The sequence below is a fragment of the Diabrotica virgifera genome, chromosome 4 (genome assembly GCF_917563875.1).
Source record: "Diabrotica virgifera virgifera chromosome 4, PGI_DIABVI_V3a".
Lineage (NCBI taxonomy): Eukaryota > Metazoa > Arthropoda > Insecta > Coleoptera > Chrysomelidae > Diabrotica > Diabrotica virgifera.
Window position 1 is genome coordinate 204,432,593 of NC_065446.1, and position 14,361 is coordinate 204,446,953.

The 14,361-nt window shown below is 32.7% G+C and overlaps 1 protein-coding gene across 1 annotated transcript in view; it reads right to left on the reverse strand.

Annotated features, from left to right (window-relative positions):
- LOC114345942 (ATP-binding cassette subfamily C member 4-like) overlaps window positions 1-14,361 on the reverse strand; it is a 116,395-nt gene that overhangs the window by 58,953 nt on the left and 43,081 nt on the right. Inside the window, exons 4-5 of the mRNA XM_050649859.1 lie at window positions 9,797-10,047; window positions 2,313-2,492 (exon numbers count right to left, since the gene is read on the reverse strand). Coding sequence (XP_050505816.1) covers window positions 2,313-2,492; window positions 9,797-10,047 — 431 coding nt within the window. The remainder of the gene's footprint in view (window positions 1-2,312; window positions 2,493-9,796; window positions 10,048-14,361) is intronic.

Sequence of the window (14,361 nt, forward strand, 5' to 3'; positions counted from 1 at the left end):
AGGAAAACTTTCGTCGGAGCAAATCGTGAAAAACATATCTCTATGCAGAATTTATTTGGGGTGAATTTTTATTTGGGTGTTTTTGTTGTAAATTTAAAATCTTCGGAGTTATAGAGCAATAATTGAAAAAAATACGATTTGTCGACGCCATCTTGTTTATAAAAAAAGTAGCCACTATCTGCGGACTTTGCATACCTATATTATTAATATATAGGATCTTATAATTCGATTCCAGCAATAAAATTGCTGGTAAATAACTTTTCCATGAATTTTGCTAATTAGCCCAGAGTAAGTGTTTGTATTTAAAATTTTAAATTTACCTCCCACACCTCTCCGTGGGGGTCATGTTTAGTACCAATCGATAAATTTTTGAAAAATATTAAAGACGTATTTTTTAGTTTTTCGATCTGACGTTCATTTCGCGAAATATACGCTTTGTTTTGTGAAACTTTTTGACTAGCCCATTTCCTTGCGCCCCGCTCAAATCGTTAGATTTTTGAAATATACACTGTTTTGAATGTACTAACTTACCTTATCTTAATCTGACAATTTCGAGTATTTTTAAGGATAGTTTTTTTCGGGCCCCCTTTAGCAAACTTCCCTGTGTTAAGAGCCAATATATAGTAGAGGTACATCTGCAGGGTACTAGGTTTCTCCCCATATGATAATCTGACGCGCTCAAGTAACTGCAAAAATTCCCGCTTGGGATCCCCTACCATTAAAAGTTTTTCTTTAAAATTAATATCCTTAACTGCAGAAAGATAGCTGTGAAAGATATATAAAAATTGGGAATTTTACAAATGAAAAACCCTATAACTAATTAGAGCCCCAAAATAGGCGGTACATTTTAGTAGAAGTTATTCCTGAAAACATTATTAAAAGAACCCGCAGAAACCTTATAGGAAATGGCTCTCTGTCAAATGCTCTGAAACTTTGGGTTCTGGTAGTCCTTGATGTGTAAAACAAAAGACTCAATGGGCGCATAGCTATAAAATATCATGGTTTTAAGATGAAGTTTTAAGATGAAGCCTTTGAAGTTACAGGTACAGTGAGGACGTCTGAGTTGGGATAAATTCATTTTCTCGAGAATGGGCGACTCTGGAGATAAATTACAAATCAGGTTGATTTTTTTTTTAAATTTTAATTTTTTGGCATATATATCATACTAGTGATGTCATCCATCTGGGCGTGATGGCGCAATAGATGATTTTTTTAAATAATAATAGGGGTCGTGTGATAGCTCATTTGAACGGTTATTAAATCCTCTATTCAATAATATAAACATTAATAATATTTTTTATACAGAGTGCACAAAAATATTTTTTGAATTAAATTAATTGAGACAAAAAGAAGAATGTATTTAATTTATTTAATTTAAAATACATTTTACTGTTGTCCCAAACCAGAAAAAAATGTTTATTTGATAAATAAATATTGTTTTTCGCTTAAATTCAATATTAAAGCTGCCACCCACCTGCCTCTTAGCAGTTTGAACATTTAATTTAAGCGAAAAGCAATGTTTATTTTTCAAATTTACATTTTTTCTGGTTTCGGACAACAGTAAAATGTATTTCGAATTAAATAAATTATGTACATTCTTCTTTTTGTCTCAATTAATTTAATTAAAAATTTTTTTTGGGCACCCTGTATAAATAATTATGTTAATATTTATACTACTGAATAAAGAATTTAATAACCTTTCAAATGAGCTATCACACAACCCCTATTCTTATTCAAAAAAATTATCGATTGCGTCATCACGTCCAGATGGATGACGTCACTAGTATGATATATATGCCAAAAAATGATAATTTAAAAATAAAAATCGAACTGATATGTAATGTAGTTCCAGAGACGCCAATTCTCGAGAAAATGAATTTATTCCAACTCAAACGTCCTCACTGTACCTATAATTTCAGAGGCTTATATCTTAAAACCATGATCTTTTGGAGCTACGCGCCCACTGAGTCTTTTGTTCTACACATCAAGAACTACCAAAACCCAAAGTTTCAGAGCATTTGACAGAGAGCCATTTCCCATAAGGTTTCTGCGGGGTCCTTTAGAATTTTAGAACACCTGATAGGTTTCAAAAATTTCCAAATTATATATCCTGAAAAGGACATGTTTTCACCCACAGCTTGGAATAAATTTTTTTTGTTTTTTTTTTCTAAATAAATTTTACGATAGTTAATATATTTTTGTATTGAATGTCACTAATTTCGTAGATATGAAATTCAATGAGACTTTTACTTAATCAGAAACCCGAATACGTTCACCGAGTAGACTATATATGTAGATAAATCATTACTTACGCTGAAATGGCAAAAACGTTAGTAAAAAAACACAACCTACAAGTCCAGTAATACCAACGAATTTATATAACAAAATCATAGTAACCATTATTTCACACGGTGCTAACCACAACAGGTGAATAAACTGGCAACATAAATCAAATTTTCCTACGTCGTTTGATAACAAATTCACCATCTGTCCTAAAAAATAATTTAATTTAAATATTACTTAACATAAGAGATATAAAATTTAACTATGATATTTCAGATTTAACTATGATATTTATTAAGAGCTTCAGTTATGTTTCGGAATGTTAACAAAAGCAAACAAATAACCCTATATCTACAGCTATCAAGTTTATATTTTTTGTTTCATTTTGTAAACATATAGTTTGTTTCTCTTGATTTTTTGGTGGAAAAATAATTTAATTCCTGCTAGGAAATGGTATGAACTACCACAAAAAGCTCCTCTTAGGGTCGATTTCTCATACCTGCGATAATCTATGGTTCAGTTGACTTGGGTTCATCTTTGAATTTCGGTTTTTTTGGAAATGCAATTCTTATTGTCCGTTCACATTCTACAGCTTTCGAGAAATGGCAATAGATGGCAAAAGGTAAAAACTATCGCCATTTTGTATTATTTTTTTTATGCCGTTTCTGAATAAAGTTAAATTTAAGTATTTATAGTCAAACAGTCATTTTAATATCTAATTATAATAATAACAAAAATAATGTTTTCGTTTATTGTTATGCTTAGTATAATAGATTATATATTATAACAGCGTTTCATGTCAAATTGCAATAATACAACGCATGCGTGATCGTTGAAATCATCTGAACTGGGTTTGAACACCCGAATTTCAGTGTTCAATCTGAACGTAGTTTAAATTGCCATCGGTTGAACGTGAATTGAGAAAGAGGATTTTAACTTGAAACTGACGTTCACTAGAAGTTCAGGTTAAACTGGAGTTGAAGTCGATATGAGAAATCGACCCTTAGTACTCATATATCATTATTTATCTGTCGTACTCACTTATGTTTTTTGTTTTTGTATCTCGCCAGTAGTGTTTTTGGGTAGATCGAGTAGCTCAACAGTAGTCTGGCTAGTCCCAAGCACGGATAAAGTAGGAGGGAGCAAGGGTAGGACCTTACTGATCTATAAATACTTTACTGATAGAGATAGGGTTATACCGCGAAAGAGGATAGACTTAACGATTACGATTAAACTTAAGAAAGAGAAAAATGAAAAATAGTCTTAGAATCGGTACGTAGAACCTAAAATCATTAACCACAAGAGAATAAGAAATAATCAAAGAACAAACAGAAGAGTATTCATATCTATGACTACATCACAAACAAATCATGGCAAACCAAGGTAAATATGTGTCAGAAATATTAGCATAAAGATTAATCCAGATATCAAGCCCTCAAATATGATATCAATTTATGCACCCGAGCACAACAAAGATGAAAATAAAAGAGAAAGCTTCTACGATTACCTCCAGAGCACAGTAAATGAAAAGATAAAACAAGGATACAACGAAGATGTCACAAATGAAAATAGAGTTCTTTTACGAACTTCTGCAGCGCAAATTAATTACTTATTGATAAACCTTTTTTCCCTTCAAAATATTAACAAAAGAAAATTTGAAAAAAAAAAGGAGGGGACAAGGATCCATGATCGACTATATTCATTCCCATATAGAGCTACTTCCTTCTCTATATTTTGGATGTCATGGCACTAAAATTGGCAGATATAGAAAGCGACCGTCATAAACTAGCATTGTGTAAAATATTCAACCAAAAGAGAGAAGCTCCATCTCTCGAAAAACTTATATACGTTTGATGCCTCTTTAATCATGCTACAGTAAACCCATATCTATATAAAATAAGAATTTGAGAAACTTTTTCAGTCATTTATGAATATGATGGCAGTTTTGACGACCGTAACCACTGTATTTTTCAATGTCGGTATAATCAAGTAGCCATAAAATTCTTCTTTCAAGCCATCTTCCAATAAAAAATCATACTGCTGTAGAACGTTGTTTTTCTCCTCTATTTAAGTAATCGAAACCCAGTTATTAGATCGATTTTATGGGATTTCTTCAAACGTACCAAACGGAAAATTTAAACTATCTTTTCCAAACAGTGGTGTGTGAATCCAAATTGATAGGAATTTAATTAATATTTTACTACCTTTCGTCTTATGTTATTTGCCGTTATAGACCACAATACATCGCCTTTTTTTACAAGATGTTTACAAAAGTCTTAAAAATGGTCTTAACTGCTTCGTTTGAGCTAGTCTACCACTTTCTAAAAAAGAATGTTTGCGTACTTTTTACGCACTTAAAAGTTATACTTCTATTATAGATTCCAACGAAATTAATATGTACCTTAAAAAGTTTATTTATATTTTATTTAAAAATAACTAATTTTAATACTTACTACTTTCCAAAAATTTTTATTAAAACAATACAAAAAATTAAAAAAATAAAAGAATAAAACACACACGAACACATTGAAAAATGCCACAAAATGGTTTCTGAACAATTATTGTTGGCAAAAATCTTAACTAAATACGCATTTTCTGAAAAAAAAAAAGAAAAAACAATTATATAACAAATATACTTAGAATCATTAAATGTATAAAAAAAATAAAAACAATAAAAACTTGCATTGGGATTCGAACCCGCGTTTATTTGGGTGCTTAGGTTTTGAAGTCGAAGACAACATGGAGTAAGAAAACAATACATTAGATGAAGATTGGTAGAAATTATGTTGGTAATCAATTTATGTAAATCAAAGCATTATCTACTAGATACGTACATATATTTTCCAAATAGGTAAGTGCCTATGTAATTTTTTATTACAATACTGAAACATTTACAATAATTGCGTATCTGTTGCTTCTAAAAACTTTTTATAAAGTCACTACAATTAAAAACTTGCTATTTTCTCTGCCCTCACAACAATAAAAACTAATAAACACAACATTATTTGTTTACCCATAACCGATATATTGAACAATTGTTGACAGGTTATTGTAATTACCCAATCAGAGCCCGTATAACGTTTGAGCTGCGCTCAGAACCAAGACTTTTGATGAATTCGCGCACATATAAATTTACTCCCAACGCGCCTAAAGAAGTATAACTTCAAAAATTTTAAAGTGGAGGTTGAACGCGGTTCCGCGTCTCGCGTCATTAACAAATTAATGTCCGGCTGGTATATTATTTGACAAATAATGACACGATTTCGAAGTCGGTTAAGTATGATATAATGCCCTACGGCGCTATTTTGAAAAATAACGCCCTAGGGCATTAAATTTAAATAACTAGTTAAGTACTGCCAAGTTGACAAATAACAACATAAGTAAAACTATGGTTACCGCAATTACGTTACAACTATTGCTGGTAAATGTACTTATTTGAAAATTAATTAATTCAAAATTCATTCAAATTTTTTGCATATAAAGAATAATTTAGTCGGACATTAAACGTTGAAGGCACCACGGGTATTATAGATAATAACGCTTTCGATCAACGTATATCCCTCGGCTCAAAGGCCCTCGGTATATACACCATTTACCTCAAGCGTTATTATCCTTATAATACCCTTGGTACCTTAATTCGCGGTGTGCAAGTACTCGGAAGGGATACGCGAAACGATCGTGCGCGAATAGCGGAGAAATATGGCAACTTTCTTAAATAATTCATATTGTCAATTGAAATTGTCAAATTGACGTACATTTCATACCTATTGTCATTTAAGAAGAAAAATTATATATTGCTCCACAATATTGATATGATATGCAATTATTATATAAAGGTAAATTTAATTAATTGTATTTTGCTTGCGTTACTGCATTTTAATAACTAATTTTATTTACTACATACAATTAGGCATTCCAAATCACGTGATATAATATGGCTGCTGGATGGCGAAACTGTCATCCATAGGCGTATCCAATGTTTAAACCACTTCATATTTAATTTGCTATCACAATTTCACAAATTTCGCTACACAATTAACAAAAAAACAAAACCAAACAGGATATTCTTTACAAATTTGTCAATATTCAATGTAAACATTACATACATCATGACCACCCCCCTTAACTGTGTCTATGGCCATGTCAGTTTAGCCATCCACCGACCACCACTGACAGTTCATTGGAATCCCTAATTGTTTAAGTTTTAATAACATAACCTAAATCTTATTTTTTCTTCTTATTATTTTTTTTTTTGGACTATGGCCTTGACAATTATCCAGTAACCAGGACCATATGATTGGCCAATATAATTAAAAATGCGAATAAAAGTGCAGTGCGAAGAAACCAGGTGTCGCTTTTCCGAACTTGCACGGTCCCAATAACTGCACTGACCGGCACAAAAAGCGGCCACCCCAAAAAATGGGTAATATTTGATATCTTGAAACTCCTAAACCTGTTGTTCGATTTAAGTGATTTTTTTAATATGTTATAGCCTTATTTTTAAAAAAATTTCTGTAATAATATTCTTGCTGGACAGGTAAACTATCATTGTATACCGGGTGTACCAATCAAACTGTGTTTTATTCTCAAAGTTCACCACACTTTATTGAATATTCTAGCATTTATAAAATACTGAAATTAAAACTGAACTATAGCCTCAGGTTTTAATAACATTTTGTTTTTTGATTCATTCGCTTATGTTGGATAATAAAAAAGTTAGGTACTTTAACATCTAAAAATGTTCTTAATTAATACAGGGTGTTTCTAAATAAGTGCGGCAAACTTTAAGGGGTAAATCTGCATACAAAAATAATGGCCGTTTGCTTTATAAACACATGTCCGCAAATGCTTCGTTCCGAGATACTGGATGTTGAATTATTTTCTTACAAACTGACGATTTATTTATTGCTCTAAAACCGGTTGAGATATGAAAATGAAATTTGGTAAGATTTAAGATACAGTTATTGCATATTTTTTGACATGCAATTAAGAATTTTATATTCTCCATTGGCGCGCATACGGGTAATATGACGGGTAATATTACCCGCATGTACGCCAATGGTGAATATAAAATTCTTAATTGTATGTCAAAAAATGCGCAGTAACAACCTCTTAAAAATTGCCAAATTTTATTTGCATATCTCAACTGGTTTTTAGAGCAATAAATAAATCGTTAGTTTGTAAGAAAAAATTCAACATCCCGTATATCGGAAACGAAGCATTTGCGGGCATATGTTTATAAGCTAACAGTCAATATTTTTTATGCAGAATTATTCCTTAAAATTTGTCGCACTTATTTAGAAACAACCTTTATTAGTGAAGAGCATGGCTAGTTGTTAAAGTACCTAACTTTTTTATTATTCAACATAAGCGAATGAATAAAAAACAAAATGTTAAGAAAACCAGAGGCTATAGTTTGGTTTTGATTTCAATATTTTATAAATGCTAGAATATTCCACAGGGTGTGGTGAACTTTGTGAATAAAACACAGTTTTATTGGTACACCCGGTATACAATGATAATTAACCTATCTAGCAACAATTTTATTACAGTAATATTGTCAAAAGATAAGGTTATAAAATATTAAAAAAAATACTTAAATCGGACAACAGCTTTATGATATTCAAGACATCAAAAATTACCCATTTTGTGGGGTGGCCGTTTTTTGTGCCGGTCAGTGTATTACGTTGTTAAATTGACGAAACGCGGCTGTAAATTTGTCGCACAAGTCTCTACAATCTTTATTAATTAAACAGAAGTACTGTAAATTGACAAATTTAGAGTTCTTTAATAACAAAACTACTGCGTTAGTGTGACATCTTGCGGGTGACTCTACGATTTTGTTATCACAAAACTCTTAATTTTGAATTTAAAGTACTTATATTTAGCTATTAAAGATTATCGATCTCTTGTCCGAAAAATCTACAGCCGAGTTTCGTTAGTCCGACAACGTAAATATGTTAATGACGCGAGACGCAGAAACGCGTCCAATCTGCACTCTAAATTTTTTCAGAAAGTAGTAGACTGCCTCAAACAAAGCAGTTAAGACCATTTTTAAGACTTTTGTAATCATCTTCCAAAAAGGACGATGTGCTGTGGAATATTAGCCTGTATTGTTTGTTGAAAAAAAAAGTAGATAGAAATGCCACCTGAGCGTGAAGCATGTGTCCAGGTTCAATCCTTTTTGTATAGTTACCAACAGTGTCATCTATGGAAAGGTTACGAAATTGAGTAGGCATATGAACGAAATCTCTAGCGTAGTAGACCTCTACGTAGGTTTCATAGATTTTGAGAAGGCCTTGGATAAAGTCAGACACCAAAAGCTGTATGAAATCCTAAGAAGCAAAAACATCGACAGTCTCGATATTAACATCATATCCAGGTTTTACTGGGGAGAAACAGCAAAAATTAAGGTTGATAATGAGTTAACCGAAGGAATTGAGATTCGTCAAGGTGTGCGTCAGGGTTGTGTGCTTTCTCCACTACTATTCAATATATATAGCAATACAATATCTCAGGAAGCGCTCGTAGAGCAAAACATTGCTATGAACATAAACTGAGAGTTAATTAACAATATACGATACGCTGATGACACGCTAATATTAACAGATAACCTAGCAAATTTACAGTTTTTGATATAAAACATAAACACTCATACTATTAAGTATGGTCTAAAACTGAACATCAAAAAAACTAAATTCATGATGGTAACAAAGAAGCTATAGGTACACCAATGCGAATTTAACCATAAATAATCAGCCAGTTGAAAGAGTTATGTACGTTCTACAAATATTTAGGGGTTTGCTTCACTGATACTAATGACCAGACAAGAGAAATCAAGAGGCGAATAGAGATAGCCAGAGAATCGTTTGTCAAAATGAAAAAATTCCTATGCAGCCGGGACATAAATATAAACTTAAGAACGACAATGTTAAGGTGATATGTTTTCTCCATTCTGCTGTACGGCATGGAAGCTTGGACACTGAAAAAGGTAAACATTAAAAACATTTAGGCATGCGAGATGTAGTGTTACAGGAGAATGTGGAAAACACCATGGACAGAAAGAGTAACAAATCAAGATGTTTTGCTGAAGATGGCGAAGGAATGCGAAGTCATAAAAACCATACAAACGAAAAAACTGGAATATCTAGGCCACATAATGAGAGGAAAAAAGTACTCTCTGCTAAGACTCATAATAAAAGGAAAAATCTCGGGAAAGAGAAATGTGGGACGTAGTAGGATTTCCTGGTTGCGAAATTTAAGGGAGTGGTATGGGTGCAGTTCAATATAGTTGTTCAGAGCTGCAGCCAACAAAGTTAGGATTTCTGTGATGGTAGCCAACCTCCGATAGGAGACGGTACTGCAAGAAGAAGATGATCGAAACAGGAAATTGTCAGCTATTTTAAAGTAAGTATAATAGGTAACTGTTTTACTTATGCAACAAATTGGTTGGCTAAATAGTTAAATAGGTCTTAAATCTAATACCAAAAAATACATTCAATATTGCTATTACCTATTGTTGTATCTCCAAGAGCATTTTTCGTCAACTTTAACGCCTTTCTATAAATTAGAGCACATACAGCTATTCTTATTTTCATTCCTATCGTTAACACTAACAGCATATTGTGATGAATACACAATACTTGTAAAAGCGATGATATAACTAACAACGTCGCACATATATAAATGTTTTGTCTTACTACTTCTTGTTCTTTGGGTGCAAAATACAAGACCAATGTTGAAATTAAAACTGGTTGCGATATTCTAAAAAAAGAGCATTAAGTATGTAAATTGGAAATACATTACAAAATAAACACAATACTTGGTAGACGAATGCTGCGTAACCTGGAATAATTTTTATTTTTGGATATTAAGTATACTACTTGTGTATCCCGAATAAAGTAACTACCTTCTAATGGATCGTCCGATAAGTACTTAGCCTCTCCGCCCTAGAACACCACCATCACATGAGAAATATACCTTCCTATAATACATTCCAGCTGCGATTCACTTATAGACCGGTCTAGTTAGACTCAAAAATAGGAGTGAGGCTACAATAATTACCATCAAGCTGAAAATTGGCAGGATTGTTCAAAATATCATCATAAATGAAATCTAAAAAGTCCTCATAAATCCGACTCGTGCTAAAAAATTTACGCGGGGTCAAAGTTCACCAAATATAGTTTTTAGCGATTTTCAGCGAAACGGTAAGTTTTATTGTAAAATTAGTTCTAACAAAAAATGTAGGTTAGATAATTTTCTATAAAAAATATCTTAGTAGATTTTTTCCTAAGAGTCACTGTTTTTGAGATACAACGATTCAAAGAGTTGAAAGACTTCTAATCGTCATAATATATGTATTAGTACACCAGCAGGTATATACATCACTGAAGCTGTAATACAAGTAAACACAATATTCTATCGGTCAACTTAACTTATATTACACATAATAATATAAGATTATAAATATGATAATGTTTCTACTATACAGCTTGCGGTCTACCGAGGGATGCAATATATAAGCTGTATTATATTACATTGCCAACAAAAAAATCTTTACAAAGTGAATTTAACACGAAAATAATAAGAATTATTTGAATTTTACGGCTTTATCCCAACAAAAATAGTAAATTCATATGACAAAGTATTAACTTATAATAAATTCTTTTTATTTATGCGCCTTAGTTCAATTTATAAATATTGGTTTTGTCGGAATAAACACGTTCGTCTGCTAATCTAATCACCCTACCTATTCTTTTCTCAGAAGGGTTTGAACAATGTCTCTGTATTATTGTTTCAACGAATGAGTATTACTGCGGCATTTCAAGATGAAATTGAAGAATATTTTGGCTATGAATTGGCTTCATACCCTTTATCATGGGTATACGCTTCATTGTTTGACGACATTGGAATGCGTAAAACACAAAAGTCTGCCATTTACGATTGTTTTCAGAAGGTTAATATTAATATTAACAACATAAAAGCGACATACATCATTGATGGAGGATATCTATTACATCGCATTTTGTGGGATAGCGAAGAAACATTCAACGTTATCTTAGATAAATACGTTCAGTATGTACGGCGTCATTTTGGTCCCAGAGTTACTGTCGTATTTGATGGCTATAATAATTTTACGAGAAATATTAAAGCTACAGAACAACGTCGTAGAACTAGAATATTTTATTTGATCAATCTATGACAGTATCTACCACTCAACAGAAATTTCTTGCAAATACTCACAACAAATCTCGGTTCATTTCAATGCTGAAAGATAAGTTTATTGCTGAAAATATATAGGTAAAACAAGCTAATAATGATGCTGACGTAATGATAATTGAAACATCCATAGAGCAATTCAATTTAACAAATACAACTATTGTTGTAGATGAAGATGTAGAATTGCTCGTATTACTCACTGGTAGAACTCCAATCGAAAAAACTATCTTTTTTTAAAACCTGGAAAAGCTCAACACCAATCGGAAATATATTCATCGAAAAGTTTATCTACTTTTGCAAAATGTCAAAATCAAATACTATTTTTACACGCAATAACTGGCTGTGATACGACATCTGCATTTTTCAGGATATATAATAATATCGTATGGCATTTTTGCCGGGGAGATCCTTTCGGATAGTTCCAGCGCCAATTACATCTTTAACCCTGTTTCAAGTAACTAGTGTCGATGTACACTAGCCCAGGGGGACCGACGGCTTAACGTACTCTCCGAGGCACGGTGAGACGGCTCGTGTCATTATTGAAAATTAAAATGGTTTGTCTTTGGCAGGGATCGAACCCACGTACACTGGACCCACGTACCATTTTTCAGGAGGGGTAAAATTACTGTTTTTAAAATGTTTGAAAAACAAGATTTACTTGAATGTGCTGAAGTTTAAAAAAAAACTAATTCAACTCCACAAGAAGTTATTTCCAACGGAATTAGCTTTCTTCTCTCTATGTATGGAGCGGCTAAGAAAACTACGTGCTTAGATAAGTTTCGATATGCATGTTTTTTTAAAAGTACTCGAAACAAAAAACAAGTGCAGTTATCTTGTCTTCCTCCAACCTCAACGGCTGCTCATCAACATCTTTTTCGGGTATATTACCAAGTTCAAGTGTGGCTTAGTTATCAGCTAGATCCAAAAGACTGGGGATGGAAATTAGTCGACAGTTCATTAGAACCAATTCAAACTTTACTCCCCCCTGCGCCGGAAAAACTCCTGAACACAATTTTTTACAACTGTAAAAAGGGATGTAGCGCTAAATGTGGTTGCAAAAAAGTTGGACTCTTTTGTTCGGTAGCATACACTAATTGTCAAAACCGGTCGTGCTCCAATGTTGAATCACCAACAATTGAGGATTCATTTGATTCTATCGAGGAGCCATGCGATGTGTCATGATTGGGATAATTTACTTGCACCTAGGATGAACAAGAAGAAGAAGAACAAGAAGAAGAAGAACTAGAAGATGAAGAAGAGGAAGAAGAACAATGAGAAGAAGAGCAAGGGAAGCAGAAGTATTAGAAAATTATGAACCAGTTTGATAAATTTCCCTTTTTTTTTTTTAATTTATACCGCTTTATATAACTTTTATCATTTTTAACCCTTGCCAATATCAATTATTAAACAGCTTTTAACAGAATCATAACAGATCCGTGAAATAGACCTACTGGGGAAACCACGTTAAAAAACGCGCTAAGTACACTACCTCAAAGGTGGTGTGGAAACGTGTGCGCATATTATGACGATTACCACTTTTTGAATCGTTATATCTCAAAAACTCTTAGGAGTGGCTCTTAGGAAAAAAAGTAATAAGGCATTTTTTATAGATAATTATCTAGTCTACATTTTTTGTTAGAACTAATTTTACGATAAAACTTACCGTTTTGCTGAAAATCGCTAAAAACCATATTTGGTGACCTTTGACCCCGCGTAAAATGTTTAGCACGGGTCGGATTTATGAGGACTTTTTAGATTTCATTTATGATGGTATTTTGAACAATCCTGCCACTTTTCAGCTTGATGGTAATTTTTGTAGCCCCGGATGCGTAAGTTGACCGGAGTATTAGTGCATTAACAGCCTTAAAGCAAGTATACCCCAACCATCCCATCCTGTTTTTAATACAGGCGGAACTCTTGATATGCCAACAAAATCAAAGATTAGTTCAGTTCCTCTGGGTATTTTCACATTGTGAGATAAGTGGAAATGATAAAGCTGACATATTAGCAAAAAGTTCAAGTGAGAATTTGTTAACTACTTGTGTTCATACTGATCTAAAGCAATATTATAAGAACAAAATCATGACAAAATGGCAGAACAAATCAAACTCTACATTAAGACCAATTAAACCAAGTGTATTGCCGTCGAAATATCCTACTAACAGAAGATACCAAGTGATCATGTCCAGATTGCGACTTGGTCATACGAAGATCACCCACGACTTTATATTAACCCTTACAGGACCAACCTTTTATCAGAAACAGCAAGGACCAAGGCGGGTCAATAAATGTCCACACATAAATTAATTTAAAACGTGCTTCTTTGTTTAAACCAATTTAAAATAACACTTTTACAAATAGAAAAATTATTCCTAGACGTTATTGGAACAATTAAAAGATAAGAATTTATAAAAAATGAATAACCATTTTCAATTTCGGTATGGCTTGCAAATTGTAGAAGCCTCGGAGGTGTAACGAGAGAAGGTTCCCATTGTTTTCATTCTGGTGGGATGTAGAATAGCATTATGTTGTTTTATATTCCATTAGAGTGAAAACTTAGTCTTTTTATAAGAATTTATATTTACTCGGAGTCTTCGGAGCCTTCGGCTTCAGTAGAATTAGCATAATCATCGAATACCGAAACATTTGACTTCTTGATGTGCTTACCGCATACATACTTGCATTTTAAACAAACTGTGGTTGTTTTTGCCCACTTATTGGTCTTTTTTCTTTTAGATTTTGCTAATTTGCAACATGAATGGTACCGTCCCTTTCCATTTTGGGATGGTGTTGAACGTATTCAAGGGTGCCTTTTATAGTTCACTTTCAAGTTTTTACAAAAGTATGAGGAAATAAATT